Source organism: Rhineura floridana, chromosome 13, assembly GCF_030035675.1.
Source record: "Rhineura floridana isolate rRhiFlo1 chromosome 13, rRhiFlo1.hap2, whole genome shotgun sequence".
NCBI lineage: Eukaryota > Metazoa > Chordata > Lepidosauria > Squamata > Rhineuridae > Rhineura > Rhineura floridana.
In genome coordinates, this window is record NC_084492.1 from 11,154,779 (window position 1) to 11,180,466 (window position 25,688).

A 25,688-nucleotide genomic window follows, 5' to 3' on the forward strand; every position below is an offset into this window, starting at 1 on the left:
ATTACTGTTACACTACCAAGGGGAAATTTTAAGTAAAATCCTCAAGCATTTTGTAATCTTTTCAAAATCTATGCAATTGTGCTACTCATTCTGCTAAAACACAATTGTATTTTATATTGTTGTGACGCACCCTGGGAACTTCTGATCAAATAAAAAATATAATCATCATCAATATTCCTGTATATCATGTTTTAGCACTTCACCATAACTCAAGATGGAAAACATTTTGTGTGTCAGTGTATGACCCAGGTGAAGACAAATGCTGTGATGCCAAGATCAGCGCATATTCGGGCAGTGATAAAAATGCTCCTATGAGAGCTTCCAATTTAAAAAGACATTTACAGCACTTTCCAGGGCTGTGGAGTCGGAAGCAATTTTGGGTGGAGTCGGAGTCAGACAGTAGAAAAATAGAGTCAGAGTTGAAGGTTTAGCGTACCAACGCCACAGCCCTGGTCCCTCCTATAGTGGGATGTTTTGTCCTGATTAGGCATAGGTCATATGTTTTCATTAATGAACCGTTGTTTCAATACTTGAAAGCAAGCAGCAACAGCAATAGAAATAAGTAACTGTTGGGAGGTGCATGTGTGTACCTACAGCGATAGCTGGGTAAGATCGTCACTCCCTCCCTCCCCATCCATAAAACGCATCTATCGCTACCTCTCAGGTCAACATATCCATTAAATTTGTGAGGCACTGGTGGACTATGCTCCCTAGCACATTGGGGAGTGGAATCTGTGATCTGACTTGCTTTTTCAAACCAATTCTGGCCAACCATAGTAACAACGCAAGAGAGGCCCCAGTAACAAACATGGCGACTAAAGCACCTAAGAGCAGGAAAGCGGATGCAGGATTGCCCCCTAGATCATTCTGAAGCCGTTGCCGCGCAAATCTCTAGTTTACATGCAGAATTAGTTAAGAAATGGAAAACATCATTTTAAACCCTTGAAGATAAGATTAATACTCTTACAGAGCATATGGCAGATACGGAAAAAATAGCCATGTAAGCTATGGAGCTTGGAACTTGCCATGGTCTTTATATTAAACAGCTCGTCTATGGCCACAAAGATTTATTAACGACCAGAAGAACTGTGGATGTTGAAAGAATTTTTGCATCTGTGGTCTTGCTGAGCAATTAGGCCAAGGTGATTTAACCATGTTCTTACTTGAATGGTGGAAAGATCCGGTTCGTGAAGTGGAGCTCACTAAAATGGACATAGAAGGGCAAACAGAAGCTGACGCCCTTGTCCAAAAGAAAATGCACTACCAAAGGATGTTATTATTGCCTTTTCTAATTATGCAAAAAAGGATGCCCTATCGTTTCAGAGTGAAGGGTCAGGTGGAACATGATGGGAAACCCACCTTATTTCTTCACAATCTGAGTGCTGAGACACTTCGCCACCACAAAGCATTTAAGCCTGCAACCAATCTATTAAGAGAGGCAAACATCAGATATAGATGGAGTTTTCGTTTGCCCTTATAACAGAAGTAGATGGCATTCCGCACAAAGCTTCCACTAAAAATGACATGACTCATATTCTGTTCCTTTTTAATATTAACAATCCTTGGAATGAGGAGGAAACAGATGCTGAAGATTTATTTGGTTCTGTGGATCCCTGAGGCGACTAGCAGCAAACTCCAACACTGCAAAAGAGAAACTGCCCTAGCACCATACCAGCATTATCTCCTCCTTGCATCACAAAAAATGGCTAAACCTCTAATTTATGTCAAATAAAGATATTATGAATTAGGTATCCAAAATTCTAAATTGTTGGCCAATGCATTGAAGAAAAAAGACTTAAAAATAATATCAAATTGTTTCAATTAGAAAATGGAAAATTGACCCAAGATTCTAAACTTATTAACGAAACATTTCAAAATTATTGTTCCAAATTATATACATCTAATATACCAATTAGAAAGAAATTTTACAATATTTACAAAAACTACAACTCTAACCTGTTACGGATACACCTATCTCTGAGGAGTTGAAGCAGCTACACAGAAATTAAAAAATAACAGAGCCCCAGGACCAGATGGGTTCGGAAGTTCATTTTATGAAAAACAGAATGATATTTTGACTCCCCATTTGGTTGCTTTGTTTAATGAAATTTGGCAATAAGACCCACTCCCTGATACATGGTTAACATCACATATTGTAGTACTCCCAAAACCTGGTAGAGACAGCAGGCTGGTGGATCCCTATATAGACCCATCACCCTGCTGAATCAAGACCAAAAATTATTTGGCTTTATCTTGGCTGCCCATCTGAATTTGATAGCTCCTTCTATAATACATCTGGACTGAACAGGCTTTATACTAGGTAGATACATTAGTGATCCAATCCGTGGGGTTCTAAATGTTATTCATGCTGCTATTTCTAAAAAATCACCACTGGCTATTTTTTCTTTAGATGCATATAAAGCCTTCAATTGATTAGAATAGAGGTTCCTGATTAATGTATTGAAAATCTATGATTTGGGAGATGATTTTGTAAATAATGTGTCCAAACTATAATCCAAAATCTTTGCTCTGGTACGTATGAACAACTTTGATGCTACCCCTATCTCAATTCAACAAGGTACTAAACAGGGCTGCCCCCCGTCGCCATTGCTCTTTGCCTTCTCCTTGGAACCACTAGCTATTGCTCTGAGGAATAATGAGTCTGTGGAAGACTACCGGGCAGAGGGTAAGCAGCATCTTATAAATCTGTACAAAGGTATTATTTTAATGTTGCAAAATCCCAGGAGGGCAGTCCCAGTTTTACAAAAGGAATTACAATTATTTGAGAAATCAGAAGGTCTCTGCATTTTGACAAATCTTATATTATTTTTTTAATATTAAACCAGTGAAACAATTGGAATTTTTAAAAATCAGCCAAATTCCAATATGTTGCAAGGCACTGAAATACCTTGGTGTACATATACCCGGAAATCTCTCAAAATTGTTTTATTTGAATTTCAGACTTTTGGTCCAACAACTGAAAAAGGAGCTAAACAGATGAAGAAAAAATTACAGCTTTCTATGTTAGGATAGCAGCAATACATATGAAAATACTCTCCCGTTTCTTATTTCTACAGTAGGGCCCTGCTAATACATAGGGTTAGGGACCAGGCCCCTGCCGTAAAGCGGAACCCATAGACTATAATGGGCCGCGTCGCGCAAAAATGACGCAAAAATGTCGCGAAACGCCCTAAAAGCGCAAAATCGGCTTTAAAACAGGGAATTTCCCCGAATTGAAAGCCGCCGCATGAGCGGAACGCCGGTAAGCGGGGCCCTACTGTATTTCAAGTTCTCCCCACACCCATCCGACAACTTTTAAACAATGGCAGCAACATATTAACAAATTTGTTTTTCAATCTAAAAAAACACATTTGGCAATGAAATTATATTATATAAAGCCAGATGGAGGAGGATGGGGATTGCCACATCTTGCAACATATTATGATGCTTTCTAATTGAAACAATTGTGCTGTATGACATTAAAAATTATGCATACCTCTGGAGGAAAGTGAGTTGGATCTAGGCCCTTTTTGGACCTTTAACAATACTTCAATATTTTTTCTCAGAAAAATTAATAATCCATTCATGCTAAGCACTTTCCAGGTTCAGAAAGGATGGCAATCTCTAATATCTCCAATTCGGTCACCCCTAAGTCCATTACTCTCACAACCAGCTGTAACAGACCATACAATAAAAGCCCTGCTAACTCACCAGGAAACGAAGGGTTATTTTAGATTACAATATTTTTACATAAACAGCAACCCAGTCACACAACAGCAATTGCAGGTGGACCTGCATGGTTTGAATGTTAATTGGCTACAATTTAGACATATAACATACTTATTATCAGACCCAAATATTCGTGTACTTGCTGCAAGACCTCTCACAACGTTGGAATTCATTTTTCTGAACTCAGGGTCAGGAAAAGGATTGGTTGCCAATTTATATAAAGAATTAATATACTTAAATACAGGGCCCTTGACAAGTCTGAAAACCTTGTGGGAAGTGGATTTGGGAATTCAGTTTGATGACAGACAATGGTCAAAGTTATGGATACAGAAACCAATTAAACTGATCTCAGCACAAACCAAAGAAGCTATGTTAAAATATACCACAGGTGGTATAGGACCCCAAACAGCTCTCACAAATAATACCAGGTGCCTCTCCAGCATGCTGGAGAGATGTGATAGCCAGGGTATCTATTTCCACCCTTAATGAGGTTGTCCCTGGGTTCAGTCCTTTTGGATAATGGTGTCTGATGAAGTCTCAAATATTATCAGATGTAATATTCAGGTAGCCCTTTTTTCAGTCTTTGATGATGTTAATGCTGGCATAATGTCCAAAGACTTGGTGGTATATTTGTTGTTCACAGCACAACGCTCTATTACTCAAACATGGAAAGCTTTGGATCTCCGTTTGTAGTATAAAAACATTTGGAATATTCCTATCCTAGAAAAAAATACACTCTCTTTACATTCACTTCAAGGAAGAGCAAAACCTGATGCATTTTATACTGTTTGGTGGGACTTTGTTTCATGTTATAGATATCAATTACAGCAGCAACTTCCACTGGTTACCCGAAAAATTTGGAACTCTTGATGTGAATAAGTATTTTTATGATGCGATACTGCCTATTCCATTCCATTTGTTTATATATTGCTTGTTTCATATTATATTGAAAATCTTAATAAAAATGTTTTTTTTAAAGAAATAAGTAACTGTTAGATTGCCAGAACATTTTAGGAACACACACACTGTCAAAAATGTTTTAACATATTTTAGGTCCCTTCCTAACTTTAACATAAAGGTATTATTCAAAGGCACCTGTTAAAAGTTGCCTCTATAAGCAAACCACACCCAAGTTCTCTATGCTGCATAACATTTGAAAGCACAATTCTGTATCATTTATTCATAGAAAAAAGTATGCAGCTCCAAGCAGTGTTCTTCAGCTACATGATTTGCATCCAAAATATGATACAAAGGCTTGTTTAGTGATGCATTGTAAAACCTGTTTTCACATGACCCAGTCTGAACACACATCACATAATCAAGATTTAACTAGTAAAATCACATGAAACAGGCATAAAATATACTAACATAAACAAACACTTAAACCTTAAATAGGTTACCAAGAGATGACTGTTCACCTGAACTAGAGGCTTTTTTATGCACAGAAAAGCCCTGAAGTCCTGAGTAAACAAAGACTTCCACACATATGAAATGCTCAACAACCCATTACCCAATCGCACTTATACCTGCTACCAATATTGGAACATATGGGAAAGCCCACAATAACCTGAAGTATCATGTATACAGATAAGACTCTCCAGATGCAATCCTTTGTTGTTTTTTGAAAGCAGCAACCCATTCAACTTCATATGTACGCTTCAAATGTAACATCACTTACCATCATCTAAGGTAATGTCTTGCAGCCCCATTGTCTGAAAATTCAACTCTCGATCTTCAGGTTCGGGTTTAATGTTAACAGCCGATCCCTCTGGTGAAAATGGAGATGTGTCACATATGTTATGAAGCATCAAAGATGAAGCTTCAGAAATTTCTCCCAAACCTGGGCTGTGAGCCTGTGGGGACTGTTGTCCGGAGTGACTAACAGCAGTTGGAGGAGGAGAGGATGAAGCAGGTCCTGAGCTAGGAGTTTGGTAAGGCATAGGATGCACTTGTGGAGAAGATGGCCCAGATCGTGGTGAATGGCCCAAAGAATGAGAAGATTTTGGGGATGGTGATGAAGTGTTACCTGGATTTGAAGAATGGTATGTCACCTGCTGCAACTGTGTGGAAGGGTGTCCAAGGGACGAAGTCATTGCAGAAGAGACAGAACTTTGTCGAGGATTTGGACAATGGTACCCCACTGATTGCAGATGAGGCGATGATTGTCTTGAATGAGCCGGGTGTGCAGAAGGATGACCTCCTGTTGCAGCTGAAGTTGACACTGAACCTGGACTTGAAGAATGATACGGCATTGGTGGTAGAGACTGGCAGCTAAGGTTTATCAATGAAGGTATGGCTGCATCTTGCTGAAATGAAATTGCATTATATCCTTGGCTGGAGGAGGCAGAGTTCATGGGAAGACCAGACTGCCCGTTAAACATTACATTAGGTTGCATAGGCTGGTAGGAAGGCCTCACAGAAGGCGCTAATGTAACCTGAAAAGATTGGTGGGCTACAGCTGGAGACAAAACAGGATGCTCTTCACCTGGACTTATGTTTCTACTTTGGATGTGTGATAACTGGGATACTGGTGAGGACACCATGGTTGTGTATGTTTGCTGGACTGGGCATACAAGGCTCCTGGGTGAAGTAGAAAGTAAACTATCATGTGAGAGCCCTGGATCTGGGGAAGGCAGCTGAGTTTGAAGAGAAGCAAGTCCTTTAACACCTGTACAACGCGTCAAGGATAACGATGGAACTGAAGACAAATCCATTTCATCTCTGTTCTCTTGCTTCAGTATGACTATGAAATAAGAAAATCAGCTATTTATTAAAGTTCACAGATAGTAATGAACATCAGAACTTGGGATAAGGTAGTATCTTATGTGACCAAGTCAGAACAAGGTCATATATGTCCCTGTACAATCAACCCTAATCAAAGTAGCCATGGGGGTCCCATGTAGATGTCTTCCCCAGTTATGCTATCAATTTTTTTTTTAAAAAAAAGGACATGATGGAGATCGCATGCAGAAGGTCCCATATTCAAATCGGAATCAATGCCACACTTAACTATAGCAGAATTAACTAAGAAGTTGCAGAGAAAAGCCTGGAACTTGAACTGAACAGAAAATACTGTACCAACAGAAAATACTCCTCCCCTCATCCGTTACAATCACCTTCATATCCCTAATTCTGTAGCATCTCTGTATGGATTTTAATTGCAAGCTGCTTTCAATCTCTGTTGAAAGTAGTGAAGGAAATATACTCAACTTGCTACTGATAATGTAGACCTGGACAATAATTTTCACATTACAGGCACTGGAAATATTGAAGAATAAAGCCATTTTTACAAGCACTTTATGCAAAAATTAAAAGGTTGAGCAGCATTTTGGCATGCCAACTGAAAGTTCAGCACAGGAACCATGATTTTTTAAGCAACCCAGTTGTCATTTCAGGGCATGGTTTGTATATTTTATATCAATAGTCATAAAGAACAAAGTTTGCTTTCAAACGTTATGTGTTTTATTGCGTGTACTGAGATGGTGTTATTTTACAAAATGTGTGTACCATCAGTATTTTAGACATTTTGAAATATTTAACTCAAGACAGTAATACTATATATTTCTGAGTAAATTGTATATGGTTGGATTGAGAGAGATGTTGTGAGTGGGAGAGACACGTGTCAAATGAAAACAGGAGACTGAGAACAGAAGTTCCATATAGGCTACAATACCATACTTTGCATCGCTATTTCACCCAACAGTGACCTTCACATCTATTCTGTAAAATAAAGGTTTTCCTGTTTCTATCTTTCAAGCTGAACAGGCAAACCGTTTCTCCACTGAAAACTGGCTTGCTTTTTCAGTTGGATCAAGAGCTAGAATGTTTTCAAAATACCTCTGGCTGCACGTACTTCTCAATATTGTATCAGCAGCCAAAAATTGCAGCTTTGTACAAAACTGCAAACTCCAATTTAATCATTTCAATAGCCGTGTTCCTCTCCAAAATCTGGTACCCCAAAACCAGGTTAAATGCCATAAGTTATTTAAAATAAATAATATTTTGAATTTCTCCCCTGATTTATACTGAAAAGAAGGTCTGTACCTGGAGTGTAAGTAAAATGCTGAGACTGGCTTTTTTTCCTCTTGCCATTGCAAACATAGAACTGCACCTGGGCAGCAGATGTAATTGTTTTGTTGTGGTATGGAGGAACTTCAAGAACAATTGTAGCCTGAATGAAAAAATGAACAAAGGTGCGTATTAAAAGCAAGGTTAACGTTAGAAACCATTGTCTCCCAAATAAGTTTATTCTTCCCTAGGATCATGTAGCAAAGCATCCACTCTCTCCCCTAAAGTATGATGCTAGGCTACAGAGCAGAGACTTGTAAGTGGTAGTGTCTTTTTAGAGAATGGCCATTACAGGGAAAGGGCAACTTCCCCATCTCTTCTTCCATTTCTTTTGTACCCTTTGAAAGCCACAAAAAACTTAATTATGATTTTTAATTTCTTATAACTCAGTTGTCTTGGTGCAGGACAAATGTCCACACTGGTATTCTAATTATTTACAATATCTTCCAGAATGTTAGTATACTAGTCAAACATCCAGACATGCTGGACCTGTCAGTGGCTAAAAAATGTAGTGGTGCAAAAATATAGTTGCCTAGTCCTGACTGTTTCTATGTAGCTGAAGAGAGTAAGCAGCAGGTGGATATAGGACTCTTCCTATACTTGCTGACATGTGTCAGAGATCTAGAGGTCACCACATCTTCTGTCCTTTTCACACAGTCTCCACTGTCATCTTCTTTCCTTTATCATCCTCTTTTCTCCACACAGTTTTGTCTCTTTTTACATCTGAAGCCTCTGTGTTCAATTCATTATTCCACTACTCCAATCCCCATTTTTAGCTTGAGCCCTGCCACCTCTCAGTGAAGTGCTTTCACCAAGGTCCTGTCACTGGCCAATTCAGGTCCAACTCCCATTCTAAAAGTTAGCTCCTAGGAAAATTGGATAACTCCTACACTCTGCAAACATTTTTGCACTCCTACTGATACACATACAGCCATGAAGTAGATCAGTTTTCTTTAAAAGTGTAACCTTTTTGCTACAAACCAGAAAGTTTAGGGTTACCCACATTGCACTCAAATGTCTGTCAAGGTACTGACAAGACTGCAATTCTTTTAAAAATACTGTAACAAAAAAAATCAAGTAAAGTAATTCCCCACATTTAAAAAAAACTCACCTCTTGACTCCTTTCTCTAATTATTTTCCCTTCTACCTCCCACTGGGGCCGTCCATCTGTCAAGAGAAATATGTAAGTATCGAATTATTTTAAAACATCATCCAATAATTAAGGGGAGACAAAACAGACTGTAAAAAGTCTTAATAGTAGTTTTCATTTAAAAGTCAAAACGTTTCTCTCACTGCAACAGTTCTCAAACATCTGTACTATGAAATTAAATTACCTTGAATTAACTGCTAGCAAATACTCCAGAAAGCGAAGTGCTGTATAGAAAAAAGTGGGCTTCAAAGAATTTGAAATGGGAGAGGGAAAGCAGTTGCTGTTTTGGCACAGGGCAGGCACATTCATAATTAATTCACAGAATAGAGGCTGGTGATACTGCAGAACAGCATGCATAAAAAGCAAACAGCACAAAAGGGTACATTTGGAGGTAGAGAGAGTTAAGGCATGTGTCACAGAAAAAGTGAAGCCACAGAAAAAGTGAAGGTATTAAAAAAATCAGTGATAAAGTGTAAAGCACCTACTTGGTGAGGAAAAATCCTCCACTAGTACTAAGCAGCTAACAGCACAAACCAAACCCCAGTTCTGCTGTGATGAGCTAGTTTGGAATAGACAGATATTGGGTTATCCTGACTGAGCCAGGTCTATGCTGGTGTAACTCCCTCAAACTGGCTCAGCCAGAGAAACTTCAGCCAGCTTAAGTCCCAAAAAGTGGTGTTCTAGGGGCGTGGCAGGGCAAGGAGAGATTTACACCCACTCCGAACCTTTTTCAGCTCAGTCACATGACATGGCAAACCAGGAGTACAAAAAGGGTTGTGTAAGTCAAACTATTTTAAACATTTGTTTTCCCTCGGCCAGGCTTGGGTCAGCTCAGCCAACAGTAGACATGCTGCTGAACAGAGGTTGGAAAGGGATAATCTATGCCAGCTTAATTTAAGCCTGTGTAAATTCTGCTGGTTTCCTATATTTAGGACTGCTCTGCCTGGTTTAAAATAGGAAAAAATAGTGGATATTGCTCTACACTAGTTTCTGATGTCACTTCAAATGATAAATACGTCAGGTAGTTATCAAGGTCTGACAATACCAATAGATACAGAAGCAGACAATAGGTACCAGGAGACGATGCTAACACAGTATCTACAGTTTACACTTGCATGTATAAGAAAAGAGAAAAGGAAGCAGAACTCTCTCTACACCTGTGTTTCAAGTTTAAGCATCAGTATTCAGCTACCTTCATGGGTAAGAGAGCACAAGATGCTCCAATCATCGAGCTAATGCCTTTGTGCCATCTGAAATAGATTAACTTACCTTGCCCCTTTTCAAGAAATATTATTTTTGATTCTGGAAGGAAGTTCGACCCAGTAACAACCATTTCATGGCCTCCATTTACTGAGCAACTATTGATGTTGTATTTCTCTATCTGAGGAAGTTCTTGAGCCGATCTCTGAGCTTTGTGAAAAAGATATAGACAATTACATAAGCATGCTGAAATTACAGATAAGCCAGTAAGGTAGCAAAAGCCTAAATTTATTGTTAAAACTGTGCTTGTAACCACTTATTGTTCACTTTCCTAAAGGAGGGAGAAACAGTTTACACCAGCATGCAATTCTACAAGAGAAACAATTGTATGTCCACACAGAAATTATTCGTATTTCCACCTCTCCTCTAAAGAACAATATCATTGCTATATTTATGTAGTACCTGTTTTGTAGAAGGAATGTTGAAATAAGGTATCATCTTGTTCTTATCTCATCTGTACTCTTTCCTAGTTCTGTTAGGGGTGTTTGCTTGGAAAATGTTGGGCAATCAGATCATATTGCCACTGTACCACATGCCCACAACCCTTTCCTGCCAATCAGCTTTGCACTTAAGTTTCTGACTTTTGGTGCAAATTCAAAAGAACACAAGCCTGGAGTTGTTTTCCTCCATTCATTATAACTGTCTAGCCCCTGCACCCAACCTTGAGCAGTTTACTCTCTTAGAGTGACCCCAACTATACATGGGATTTTATTTTACAAAATAAAATAGCTGTCCACAAACCTACGGGGAGGAAAGCAAATCCCTTTTAGTTCTTCCTCCAGCATCAACTTTTAAAGGTGCTTAGCGTGTGTCCACATGCACGCACACACACACAGGATCTTTGTCAGTAATTTGGTAGGCTTTATCTTTCGGAGGTGCTACTATGCCCACAAATTTCATCCAATTCTGTCAAAAGTTAATAAGTTAAAGCCATTTCCCCCTAATAATGAGTATGGAAGGCATGAAGCTTCTTTTCCCCTGAATTAGTATTTTAAGCCACACCACCTCTGAAGTGCTTTGGGCCAAATCTGGCTGTTTTCTGAAGTGCTGAATTGGGATCCATATACCAACTTTTTCTTCCAGCTAGAAGCACAATACAGCTGATAACAGGCACAAAATCAATTCAAAAATACCAACATTACAATTAATATACACACAATATAATAATAATCAATATTTATCTAACAAAATATTAAATCTAGCCTATTAACCCAGTAACGTACAACAAAGGCAACAAAGCTCAGAAAAGCAAAAGAATGCATCAAAATAAAAAAAAGGTTTTCTCCCAGATCAGCATCAAAAGGAGAATAGCCCTGCATGAACATGAACATTAAAATAATTTTCATTCTATTGTGTATGACAGGACTGTGGAGTCGGAGTCGGGAGCAATTTTGGGTGGAGTCGGAGTCGATAGAAATGTACCGACTCCAACTCCTTCATAAATGGCAAATGTATATTAACTAGTAATAACAAATTTACTGTAGTAAAATGGTAGCACAAGGCATTTCATCACCACCACGTGAATCCAGAGCTTGGAAAAGTTACTTTTTTAAACTACAACTCCCATCAGCCCCAGGGATTGGGCTCATGGGAGCTGTAGTTCAAAAAAGTAACTTTTCCAAGCTCTGGATTCACGTGGTGGTGATGAAATGCCTTGCTACCATTTTACTACAGTAAATTTGTTATTACTAGTTAATATACATTTGCCATTTATGAAGGAGTCGGAGTCGGACAGTAGAAAAATAGAGGAGTCGGAGTTGAAGGTCTGGCGTACCGACTCCACAGCCCTGGTGTATGACTTAATATCAAGGGGAAAAAACAGAGAGAAAACTTACAGCATTCAACAGGTATTGAAGCAGCTTGAAGGGACAAGACTTTTCCATTAGGCTGTGGGATGTGTACTCGAAACACAAGTCGCACTCTTGTATTTTTCCTTCCAATATCTGTCTCCCCCTTACGGAGTTCTATGTCTGAATTGCGGAGTTTCAAAATACCTGCACAATCAATACTGAGGGAGACCAGAGAACTGAATGAATTACATGTCATGTATTACTTTTTAAATAATTCAAGCATGTATATTTTATGAAGTGACATATTTTTCTTCTTGCTGTTTGGATACTTGTTGAACATGGAAGCAACATTCATATATATTTAGTTGTTTATGCTGGATTGCCGGCTCGATACTCTACCCCAGGACCATTAACAGATGGAGAAACAAAGGAGGCTATTGAAAATGTCATTGGTAGGGCTCACACTTAGAAACACTAAGAAACATCATGGTCTCTTAATTTTGCAAGCGAACATGATTTTGAAATTGCAGCTTATAAGAAAAAATGTAGAAGAATCCTGATTTTGTAAAACAAAATTGCAACACTAATCAGGCACAGTTACAAACAGGCTTGTGGTAAGAACAGACATTCCTAAGGTCCCATTGCTAAGGTCCACTATGAAAATGTAGCATGAGTTGGAAAAACCATGGATGTTTATTCACATATAGTTCACATATACCAGTGAAATTCTCATGAGTAACTCTCATGAAAATTGCACATGCCAGACTACAGCTGGTGGATATGGTACACTTGTTATAACACTAATTCAGCAACTGTTACCTTCCTATATATCACATTTCTAAATCTTGAGGGTTAGATTAAGCTCAAATTCACTTGGGTCAGTTCTGATACAATGTTTCTAATCTGCCAAACCATGTGGTGCAGGCTCACAGACTCCCTTGTCCTACCCACATTTTATTTATTTATTAAATTTGTATCCTGTCCTGCCTCCCAATAGGGGCCCAGGGACTGTGCAAATGAAGAAGGGAAATTTGACACAAAGTACACATGCCTGACCTGACAAAACATGGGCTTGGAGGATTGGGTACATTACATTTGAACCATACTATTTTAACCTGCTTTTTTGTGTCTGGCCATAATATTTTGCCGTCACACAGACCAGAAATGTTTGGTTTGTCTGAAACAGATATGGCATTTTCTGGAATCAATATGAGCCACACCCAACAGGGGGGGGGGCGGGGGAGGAGAGAGGGAGGACAAGACAGAAGAGAGCAACCAGACATCCCAAGTATACTTACAGGCTAAGAAAAAGCTGCTTTAGAAATCTGCTAATATTCAAATACAAAAAAACCCTAAGTTTATTTATTTCTTTATTTATATCATTTGTTAGTCGCATTTTTCCAAAAATAGGCCTCAACGCGACGTACAAAAACACACAGCATATGAAATAGCTTACAGCAAGTCAAACAATGGCAAAAACAATTTCAAGTGAAATAATAAAATACAGAAAAAAACAAATGGCAGATATAACAGCAACACAAAAACCATACCAACACTATAAATAACATAACTCATTGTAACAATCCTAATTACACAACTAGTCAACTAAGCTCTTCAGTTATTATCTAGCCCATTTATTTATTTATCATTAATTTATTAATCGCCTTCTATATATCAAGGTTTTTTAGAAATACATAATAAAAACAGCTAAAATAGTTTTAAAAACAGTAACTGAAGACAGATTTAAAAACAATACAAAATGAACACATAAGGCAGAGATCTCTTAATCCAGCTGAAAAATTCTGTCAAAACAAAAATGTGTTCAATTGTTTCCAGAAAGTACAGAGAGTGGGCGCCTGTTATATCTCAGCCGGACCGCTGTACCACAGAACAGGGGCAGCCATAATGAAACCACTGCTCCAAGTTACTGTGGAGTGGACTTCTGAAATATATATTAAGCAATTCCTTTGGTGCAAAAAAAAAAAATGTTCGTAGCATGGAGAAATTTTTCAGTTTGTCTTTTTCACATTAAGGAATGAAATCCATAATAAGCCTTGTACCAAGCTAGAGAAAGCTTTCTTTAAAATGAAACAAGAAGCCATTATTAGAAGATAGCACACATTTACTAAGAGGTCTGTAACCTCCCCTCCCTACACATGGATGAGAAACCTGGAACATAATATATTGACCTGCTTGGAAGAATCTTCTTACATACCTGGCTGACATACTGTTTTCAGGAAGAAGTGGAATTTCCAAGACCTTTGTGCTAGCAATAATTATCTCTTGACTAGCAGTAGCAACTGTTTTGCCTGTGATCCTGTGCACCTGGTAAAAGGCATGTGGCCGTAAGTAACGATCATCTGCTGTCCCAATGAACATCTGTAGGTTTACTGGTTTTTCACTATAACCCAGGAGCTGATAGAAAAGAGAAAGAGACATTTCTAATATGTTAACTTCTGTTTTCTGGTATTTGTACAAAGCCAATTTATTTTACAAAAAATGGGATTCTGAAGGTAAGTTACATATTTACTTTCATGAGCCAAAATACAAAAAAACCCCGCGTATTTTGTAGGCAGCTTAGTTTTAAAATTTGTCTCAATGTAAACATTTTTAGCTGTATGTGCTTAAAAAAACTTTAAATATGAATTCTATCACTACATAAAATAGTTTCCATATACTCACTGTACTCTTTATACACAGGAAGGATGGGCAGTACTTCAAATATCCCCTTACTATAGATAGGAAGAATAGCAGCATACTTAAACCTATCCAGTGACTTCCTGACTCATTAAGAAATATATTAAATATATTTTCAAAGATAATCAGTTTTCACAATCACTTCCCACTTTTGGGAGAATGCAATTACTGTATCCCAGGAATAAGAGATGAGACATCATGTAACAAGGCTGCTATTCTCGTCTCACCCATTAAACCTTCATCCAGACAGTCACAGGATCCTGGCCCCTCACCCTCAGTTGGAGCCTGAGCTCAGGCTGGGTCACAGACCAGAGCCTCCTGGTCTTCCTCTGATGAGGACTCCTCATCAGACTCCGTTGGCTGAGGCCTGAGAGTTAAGCACGCAGGAATTGCTTCACCATATTAAAATACCACCTGGATTCCTCCCCAAAGTGGTGGGGGGGGGATGAGCAGAAAGAGATACTCCTTGGTAGAAAAAATGCCCGTGTGAATTGGCCCCAATAAGACAAAAACTACTGCAGCATTTTCTGCAAACTCCAACAGCTGCTCAGAACATGATGTTACAAACTAGGATATTTTAAGGAAGCAGCAATGTGCTGTACCAACTGTACTAATCTTAAATTAACTGCCATATAATACAATGTGCTTGTGAAACTCAGTATAACTATTCTCCAATATTTTATTTTTAAAAAGTTACACTGGAGTTAAAAGACTTGTCCTGGAACAGCAAAAGAAGGAAAGTGCTACATTTCTTGATCTTATGCTTAAAAAACAGAAGTGCTTAACTAATCCTGACACTGGGATCAAAACAGACCACAGATTAGCTAAGGACCTTCACTATCCACTGATTCTCCCTGTGCAAACGTTGCCCTGCATTAATGTTGCTAGGTATTTATTCAAAGCATTTAAATACCACATATCCATCCAAGTTCCCTGGGTGGTTTGCATAAACATAATTCACAATAAAAAACTAAAATAAAGCAAAACCCCAGCCAACCCCCTATCAGTATACAGCACAGCAAGTAAAACAATTAAAACCACAATAAAACCCAGCAAGGTGTCATCTGTCAGAGTCATCTGCATATCACAGACTGACCAAGACTTTGATACAGCAGGAAAAATAGCCAGAGTCCTCCGGAATCCAACTGGATTTATTAGCCTCCAAGGTATCCCACCCTTGCAGAAGGAAAGACCGCTAAAAGTCTAAACCTTAGATAATGGTAAACCTCAGTAGAAAATGACTTGGTCGTAACAAAGTAATACATGTTAAATCTTCCACTTGTAGATCACTATCCTTCTGTCTAGTTTAAAACCAAACCAAGAGTGTGTCCTGCTGGATAAACAGCATATTACGTCGGCCCCATGGTTGTCATAGCAGCCATGGAGCCTGAATATGATGATCTTGGCAAGAATGTTGAGTTCACCCAGATCAATCTTTCTAGTAGTCCTCAACACCAATGCAGGGAACGTCTCTATCCAATCAGGAGAAATAAATGGACAGCAGGGTGGTCAATACGCCAGCAGAATCCCTAATCCATCTCAAACCCCCAACACAAAATACAAACACTCAAGCTTGGCGCTTGACTGAGCAGGATGCCTACAGAGGTGTATGGAATTCCTACAGACTGAAGTAGGGGTTGCCAAACCTTTTTGACCGAAGGGCACATTTCAAATTCTGAGTATTGGGGGCACCAGTCACAAAATGGCTGCCATCCGGACATGGCATAATCCAAAATTAGAGCGTAGCCATCGTGATGTTTTTTCCCTAATTGTATTTCCTTATTACAAAACGCTTGTCCTGTTGAATTTCTGCCTGCCATGCAGCTATTAAATTTTTTTGCTTTGCAAAATTTTCACTTTTGCCTTTTGGGGGGGAAGAGGATTCTTTAACATCCACCCATACTTCTTGTGTAATAGAATTTGCAGAAAATAACTTCTAGGCAGTACCTGATCTCACACAAATACAGTACAGTAAAGATGCATCCTCGATGCTAGGGAAAAAGGAAGGGCAAACTATGGAAATTCCAGGAACTAGAAACAAAAAGACAGAAGCAGAAAAAGTATACTAGAACAGCAGCTCTTTAGAAATCAAACAATTCACTCATCGATCACATCTGACTTCAATCATTAATGGACAGATCCACACCATACATTAGAGAACATCCAACACACAGTTAAAGCACATGACTTCCTCCAAAGAATCATGGGAACTGTAGCTTGTTAAAGATGCCGGGAAGTTGTAGCTCTGAGTGGAAACCATAGGTTGGATCATTTCACCAAAAATTGCTTAGAATGGTACCTTCATATTTTGCTCCATAACTTTCTTTGTAGGAGGGCTAGAGACTTACTTTTTTTTTTAAAATGAAAACCCAGATTTTAAGCTACCTGCTGTGGGCACCACTGAAGGCTAGGGATGTGCTAGAATTCCACCCAATTTGGATTTGGTACTGAATTTTCCATTAATCCACTTATTCTCTATTGTTTCATATCAGATTTTTATGCAGTGATTTTCACACCTATTTTGAAAATGGGTTTTTTTAAAAAAAAGTCTCTAAAATATTGATAAAGAACAATAATTTTATTAATATCTCCTTGCATTTATTGATATTGCCTTTCAAAATATATGTATTTCCTTTAAAATTATCAATATTAATAAAAATACTTTTCTTTTTTTGGAAGAAAACAGACTGGTAAAAACCATGAATAGCAGACAAAGAATGAACTTGAATTGATACAGACCTGTTAAGGTCAATGGAGTGATTTTGAACCAGCACCACTCAACGGATTCCATCCCTACTGAAGGCCTTCATGGGCATCGGGAGGTAATGGACTGGAGACCCCAGACTAAAGAAACTCCCTATCCCACAAGCCTATGCTAATACTGCCCTGAGTATCTAGAAGGGCACAGTCCAAAAAGACTAACTCCTCCCAGCTTCCTCTCAATAATGCACACCAAGTCAGTCTCCTCATCCACAGTTAAATCACGGAAGAGAAAGATTTTGTTATGGACCAAGGATTTAGCAACCGTATCTGAAGACCAGAGCGCAAGCTAGTAAAGTTACTGAGACTATCTGGCTGGAGAACCAGAAGAGAAGACAGGTGTGAGATACCTAACTGCTCTTCCCTATAATATGGTCACCCCTTCCCCTACCAACCCCACATGATGAATTGCCCAGGTACATCTTAACCTCACCCCCAAAGTAGGATAAATATATTCTGAAATCAGCAAGACACAAATAATAAAAGAAGCTACCTTGAGGAGTATCAGCAGCAAAACTGTCATGCCCGCCTTGCTAACAGATTTCTTTTAGCAGAGGGAGTTGCATAATGGCTCAGGTATCCAGGTGAGCCTTAACTCCCCCGTGGCACTTTGTCTCTTTACAGCCCACAGCTCTGAGCTGATCCTCTGTAACCTGATGCTGCAACACTCCTTCAAGTACTTGCTGCCACCAGATAAATGTATCTGATGCACCCTTAGCATACCCAATAATAAGGCGTGTGTGTGTGAAAACAAAATAATGTTTATTAAAGGACAGAAGTTATTAAAAAGAGCAAGTCCACTGTGTTCATAAGCATATGGTTTCAATATGTTTCTCTTGGTCTTTCACTTACGTCACTAGCAGTTCTTTAAACTCTTAGAATCCTACCTATCCTACCCACTCTAAAAAATTCCTAATCTCCACCCCTTCCTCAATCTAAACTGAAAAAACCACCAGATGTTGAACCTTACACTGTCTATCTACCACCCTGCTTTTTATTCCACCATCAAACACTATTCAAGCCCTGTTCAAATGCCAAACAGTCATACACTCAAATATAAACATTCAACTCCCGGTCACTTAGCCAATCATCATCCAGCACACTCCAGCATTCTACTCACTCATTCCCCCCTCCCAACACTCATCACTTACCTTAAATATTCTAATATCAGGATTCACCATAAATCAGAATAAATAAGCAGAAAACATTCTAACATAAAGGTATGGAACTTCACAGAAACAAACAAACCATCATTATCATCCTCACCACCACCATTATTATTTTATTTATTGCCTGCCCTTCACTAGTAGGTCCCAGGGTAGTTTACAGAAGTTTAAAATACAGTATTAAAAAATATTAAAACACATGACATTCACAGGAATAGGGTGAGTTCTAAAAACATACATCTCAAGAGACGGCCAGGGTATTTTAGCATTAGCCAAGAACTGTATAGTGAAGGTGCAAGATACACCCCTGTAGGGAGGGTATTCCATAATTTAGGGGCTGCCACAGAGAAAGCCCTCTCTTGGGCCACACGACCCAAGCATCTGAAGGTGGCAAAACTACCCAAGAAGGCCCACTCTGCTGATCTCAACACCCAAGAGGGTCTTGTAGAGAAGGAGATAATCTCACAGATATCTGGGGCATAAATTGTTTAGGGCTTGAAACAGTAGTGTGAGCACCTTGAATTGGGCCCAGAAACAAACTGGCTATCAATGCAACTGTTTTAGAACAGAGGTTGTATGAGATTTAAAAGCAACCCCAGCCAGCAATCTGGCAACATGCTGCATTTTGAACAGCTGAAGTTTCCAAGTCGTCTTCAAGGGCAGCCCCATGTAGAGTACATTGCAATAATCTAATCTGGAAGTTACCAGAGCATAGTTTACTGTTGCCAAGTTATCTCTGTCCAAAAAGGGCTGTAGGTGGCAAACCAGCTAGAGCTGGAAATAGGCACTCCTAGCCACCAAGGCCATCTGAGTCTCCAGTGACAATGTTGGATCCAGGAGTACTCCCAAGCTATGAATCTGCTCCTTCCAGGGGAGTGCAACCACATCCAGAACAGGCCATCTTCCAGAACACATAACACCTCTATCTATTCAGGATTCAGTTTCAGTTTGGTGGCCTACATCCAGCCCATCACTGCCTCCAGACACCTGCAGACATCAGACACACCTCAACCACCTCTCCCAATTTAGATGGAACAGAGAGAGAACACCCAGTGTCATCCACATACTGGTGACAGTTCACTCCGAAACACTTGATGACTACTCCCAATGACTTCATATAGATGTTAAATAGCATGGGAGACAACATAGAACCCTGCAGGACACCACAGGAAAGCTCCCATCATGTTGAACAGAAGCCTCCCATAACTGTTTTCTAGAAACTCCCCTGGATGCTGAACCACTGAAGTACAGTGCCCCCACTCCCCAACCCCCTGAGCATCCCCAAAAGGATACCATGGTCACTGGTATCAAAAGCTGCCAAGAGATCAAGAAGAATGAACAGGGTTGCATTTCCGCCATCTCTTTCAACAAATGTCATCAACCTTTCCAACAAGCCTCCCAGCACAGACATAACAATAAAATAAGTTCCACCCTCCACTTAGAGGTTGATGGGGTGGCCCTTGTATCCACACACTAAGTGCCCCTCCTTCACATCAACCCAGCTAGAAATAGCCCTCCTGTCAGTAATCAAGGCCTCTTGGCCAGCTGGAGCAAAGCAGGGGCTGGACACTTCTATATAGTCCAGCTGATGCTCTTCATGTTGAGCTCTTGGCATGGCAGCACTGAAGCAAGATAGCAGCAAAAAGCCCTCACAGGGAAAAAGCAAGATTAGGAGTTCCATACTGGCCTTGTAATAGTAGCTTCTCTCTTTCCTACTACTTTCATATCCTGCAGAATTTGCTTCCATGTTAGTGTATTAAAACAGATAGTCATACTCTATATCAGTGATTCTCAAACGGTGCGCTGCGGCACACTGGTGCACCGCAAGAGGTGACTAGGTGTGCCGCAAATATTATGAAAGTATATTTTAAAAATGAGAAGAAACCCACTTGTATAGTTTTTATTCATAGTTTAAAATATATTAATATATTTTTAATTTTGTACATGAAGTGCGGCTGAAAATTTTTTATGTTTTACAGTGCACCGCAAACCAAAAAAGTTTGAGAACCACTGTTCTATATCAGCCTTTCCCAACCAGTGTGCCTCCAGATGTTGTTGGACCACAACTCCAATCTTTCCTGACCATTGGCAATGCTGGCTGAGGCTGATGGGAGTTGTGGTCCAACAAAATCTGGAGGCACACTGGTTGGCAAAGTATATCATTGAATACTTGAGCAATATCCCCCTTTTGACTTGCGATGTGCCCAGGAATTCCAGGTTGTGCATACTTGTTGATGAATGCACAAAAGGTGCTCAAAAGAATTATAGCGAACTTCATAGGAAGGGCATTGATTAGTGTAGTTATGAATGTTGCCTATTATTACCTCAGCAAATGAGGAAAATTGCTCTACCATTTAAGCTTCATTCCAGTTTCACATTAATCACAGATGCGTTATCAGAACTGAGATGCTACAATTTTTTAAAAGAAAAACTAAGAGCAAAATACCAGTTTTCTGCCTGCTCTTTGCTCAGACCACTTTTGTGAAGGATACTCATGTTCATGCACTCAAAATGGCAACATAATAACTTCCGTATACACTTCTCCACAGGAATAATTTCAAATACTTTGCTTGAAAAGTGTTACATTTCAAAATACTAAAAATTCATTTTTATATATACAATTGTTGCAATCTGTAGAGCTAGCTCTTAAAAACAAGATACAGAAACCTTATTTCAAATTATTTTTCCAAATCCGACATCAAGTCTATTAACACTGAAATAAGAATAACCTGCAATGTTTCCTACAAATGCACATAAAAATAAAACCACATACCACACTTTCAATGGGCAGCAAAGGTGTCCACTAGACAAAATAATGACACCATATTGTATGCATTTTCCATTTACTTTAAAGAACTTCTATTAATGCATTTTACAGCAAGTATTAAATTATGATGATGATTATTTAAATTCCTAGCCTGCCCTTTCTCCCTGAAGGAACCCAAGGCAGCAAACAAGAGACAAAACTGTTGGAATTGCTTTTTAATATGTTTTTAAACCTTTTTCCTTAAAAACAAAAAAGATATTTAAGTTTTTTAAAAAAAAATGTTTAAGATGTTTTGTTTTAATATATTTTAAAGTCTGTTTTATGATGTTTTAATTTTTTTAGTGCTTTTGTTACCTCCCTGGGCTTCTACTAGGAGGTATGGCGGAATATAAATCTAATAAAATAAATAAAACACTAAAAACATCTTTAAAATATCTCAAAAATAAAACATCTTAAAAACCTTTTAAAAATATTCAAAAACTTCTTAAAAAACAAATCCAATACAGGCGCAGACTGAAATATTAAATTATGGCTCAATTCAGATGATCCTTCAAAACATAGTTTGAAAAATTAGAAACATACTGCAAACTCACATGCCCTCTTTTCTTCTCTGGTGCCATTTCTAGGTTGCCCTAATAATCATCACATCCAATTCTGACAACAATGGGTTGTATTCAACAAGTCCTCCTCAGAGTAGACCCATTGAAATTAATGGATCTGTTAGTCATGTCTAATAACTTCAATGGGTCTGAGCAAGGCTAGTATTGAATACCACCTTAGAGTCCTCCAAACCAAGGTTTGCAAACCCTCTTCAAACAATGGTTTCAAATGCTTTTGAGGGTATGACTAACCACAGGTGCAAGATTCAGATGTCATGAGGTAAGAGAAAAGTAGAAGATGGGAGAACTTGCACCATGTTTCCAATCCTCCAAAACCAGATTGCAATGTCTAAACCAAACAAACACTCTTTTTACTTCTGATTTTTATGCAGCTCAAACCAAGTATCTACCAATCAGGTTCTGGTACTGTACTACGAAAACTCAATGAACAAGTCAGAGCAAAGCAAGTTTAATTATGGAGGTACCTGATTTTGATTAAATAATGTATTTAATAAATCTAACTGTAACCTTAAAGCAAAATAACAGTACTGTTTTGCTGAAATTCCTGGCAAGTTCTACAACAGAAAATTCTTTCAAAATGAACTTGCTACGAAAGGTCACACTACAACTTTAGTTATGTGCATTATGGGAATCAACACTTCAACCCCATATGTGTCCAAAGCTCTGCAGCTATTCTTCCTACACTTGTGTCAGTCACGTCTCACTAGCTCTTCAGTTATTATGCCCAGCATCTACCTCTTAGACTGAATTTGTGCTGTTGAACTGCTAAAAATACTGCTGCGATATAAGCATGATGTCCAAGACAGGAATCTGCTCCAGAGAAAACAACTAAGATACTTTCATTTATAATGAAATAAAGGCTTCCATTTTCTCTTTCTGACTAGGTCCAATGAGAATTGAACTACTACCCTCTTCCCCATTTCACAACCCCAGCTCTTTTCTGCTAGCTGATTGTGTTCTCCTTCCTACGTTCAGCTGTAGGGCAGCTAGCCCAGGATGGACACTGCTCAGATACAGCCTTCTCTCTTTGGCAAAAAGAGTTGTCCATTTAGTGTTATGAATGTGAAATTACTGCAGTGTGAACTGTATTTTCTGTTTAAGAAAGGACTGCCACCTCAGTAAATCTGCTGAACAATATTTCGCTAAAGCAGCCCAGGAGTGAGTGAGAGAGTGAATGAGTGAGTGAGAGAGAGAGACTAATCTTGGGGGAAGACAAAGCATAGTTTCCTCAATCGAAACAATGAATAAAACAGAGAGGTAGGACAGCTCTGAGAAGAGAGTTGTAGACACCAAAGGCATAGAGGAAGTTGTGCAGGAGAGAATGTTTCAACTGTATTATGTTTATTGCATCTTGTACTATCTTACTGTATGTCTCCTTGAGCAGTTTTTTTTTTTTAACAGAGGCAGCTGATGAGTTTAATATCACCAATATTGTCTCAAGTTTCTTTTTCCTGATATTAATGCTTGTTGTAATACTTCTGGGAGATGTTTGCTCAATGGTAGGGCAAATATTTGCACACATAAGATCCAAAAATTTTAAATTGTTTTTATATTGTTTTAAATTTTAAAATTGTGTTTTAAATTTTTTTTAAAATATGTGTTTTAAATTGTATATTTGTTTTAATGTTTTTGATTGCTGTAAACCGCCCAGAGAGCTTCGGCTATGGGGCAGTATACAAGTGCAATAAATAAATAAATAAATATCTCCAGTTAAAAGAATCGGGTAGCAAGTAATGAGCAAGACCTCTGACTGAGACCCTGAAGAACCACTGCTAGTCAATGTAGATGGTTCTGGGATGGACAAATAGTCTGATCTGGTATAAGGCAGCAACCTATATTCCCATGATAGCTCGGTCCCACACTGTCTTTCCAAGCTAAATATCCATCCATGTAGATGTTTTGCATGATTTCCCCCTTAAAAAGTCTTCCAGACAGAAAATGTGTGTACTTGAAATGACAAAGAGCTACACTGTCTGCTGTCCTCTAAAATCCAAAATGTTTATACAAGTTAGACAGCGATAAATCTCTCCATGAATATTAGTTATATTAGATTACTGACATTAACGCCAGCCTGGTGAATGTGCAACCAGATGTCCTGTGCACAAAGATAGTAAATTAAACTGGTGGTTGAGGGGAGAGGAGCTAGAAGGGTAATATTACAAAAGGGAACAGAGCAGATTTAAAATTTATTTATATTTGCTACCAGCATCTGTTCCGGTCAAATCTAAACACACTCATGTGCAACACAATCATGCACTTACATTTTGTAAATATAATCATATACTCTTCACCAAGGCATCAAACAGAATGTTCTAAATAATGAAAACGTTACAGCACACTGTCACTACTGACCTCTAAAAACCCTCCACTAGTAACTGTATACTGTAACACACAACCCATCGCTTTGTGGAGGAAACTCTGCCAAGCTGTTTGTGTGTTTCTGTATCGTTTCCATAGCAAAGATCAGTGAATGCGCGAGTTAAACTAAAGCTGGAAGGCTAAAGAGAGAAGGTCACCAAAGGATAAGCTTCCCTCTGAAAAAACTCTAATTGTATTAGTGTGTTAACAGGCAGATAACTCTGCTTATATGTAGAGAGAAATGAATGTATGAAAATCAGTGTATTTTTAGTATTTCACACCTTCTCTGAAAAAAGGAATCTAGACCTATGGCATACATGCTTTCAACTATGGATACACACAGATTTTCTTTACAAGGTCAGACTTTGGGCTATATTGTTTGTATTAGTAACCGACATTTTGGAGTGGTATCATTTATTTCACCATCTTGAGCACCACTAGAATTCTTTTGGCTACACTTTTAAATCTGCAGGTATGCAGGTCCTTGCCAAGAATGGAACTAGCAAATTCCAGTAACTTCCATGGCTGAATTGGTTGCATATTAACTGAAAATGGCACAATACAATTTGCTTCATTAATTGTTGTTATGTGCCTCCAAGTCGACTACGACTTATGGCGACCCTATGAATCGGCGACCTCCAAGAGCATCTGTCATGAACCACCCTGTTCAGATCTTGTAAGTTCAGGTCTGTGGCTTCCTTTATGGAATCAATCCATGTCTTGTTTGGCTTTCCACTTTTTCTACTTCCTTCTGTTTTTCCAAGCATTATTATCTTTTCTAATGAATCATGTCTTCTCATTATGTGTCCAAAGTAGGATAACCTCTGTTTCATCATTTTAGCTTCTAGTGATAGTTCTGGTTTCATTTGTTCTAACACCCTATTATTTGCAAAGCTCTCCTCCAACACCACATTTCAAATGAGTTGATTTTTCTCTTATCTGCTTTTTTTTCACTGTCCAACTTTCACATCCATACATAGAGATCGAGAATACCATGGTCTGAATGATCCTGACTTTAGTGTTCAGTGATACATCTTTACATTTGAGGACCTTTTCTAGTTCTCGCATAGCTGCCCTCCCCAGTCCTAGCCTTCTTCTGATTTCTTGACTATTGTCTCCATTTTAGTTAATGACTGTGCCAAGGTATTGATAATCCTTGACAAGTTCAATGTCCTCATTGTCAACTGTAAAGTTGCATAAATCTTCTGTTGTCATTACTTTAGTCTTTTTGACATTCAGCTGTAGTCCTGCTTTTGTGCTTTCCTCTTGAACCTTCATCAGCATTTGTTTCAAATCACTACTAGTTTTTGCTAGTAGTATGGT

At 38.7% G+C, this 25,688-nt stretch overlaps 1 protein-coding gene across 6 annotated transcripts in view; it reads right to left on the reverse strand.

The window, feature by feature from the left end:
- Window positions 1-25,688, reverse strand: part of NFATC3 (nuclear factor of activated T cells 3) — a 99,197-nt gene that overhangs the window by 17,651 nt on the left and 55,858 nt on the right. For 5 of the 6 annotated variants that reach the window (XM_061593605.1, XM_061593602.1, XM_061593601.1 and 2 more), the window contains 6 exons: window positions 14,213-14,412; window positions 12,043-12,215; window positions 10,217-10,357; window positions 8,909-8,964; window positions 7,774-7,900; window positions 5,408-6,472 (listed from right to left, as the gene is read on the reverse strand). In XM_061593605.1, the coding sequence (XP_061449589.1) occupies window positions 5,408-6,472; window positions 7,774-7,900; window positions 8,909-8,964; window positions 10,217-10,357; window positions 12,043-12,215; window positions 14,213-14,412 (1,762 nt within the window). Of the gene's footprint in view, window positions 1-2,931; window positions 4,450-5,407; window positions 6,473-7,773; window positions 7,901-8,908; window positions 8,965-10,216; window positions 10,358-12,042; window positions 12,216-14,212; window positions 14,413-25,688 lie in introns of those variants that run through there. The other variant, XM_061593604.1, reaches the window with a different exon arrangement.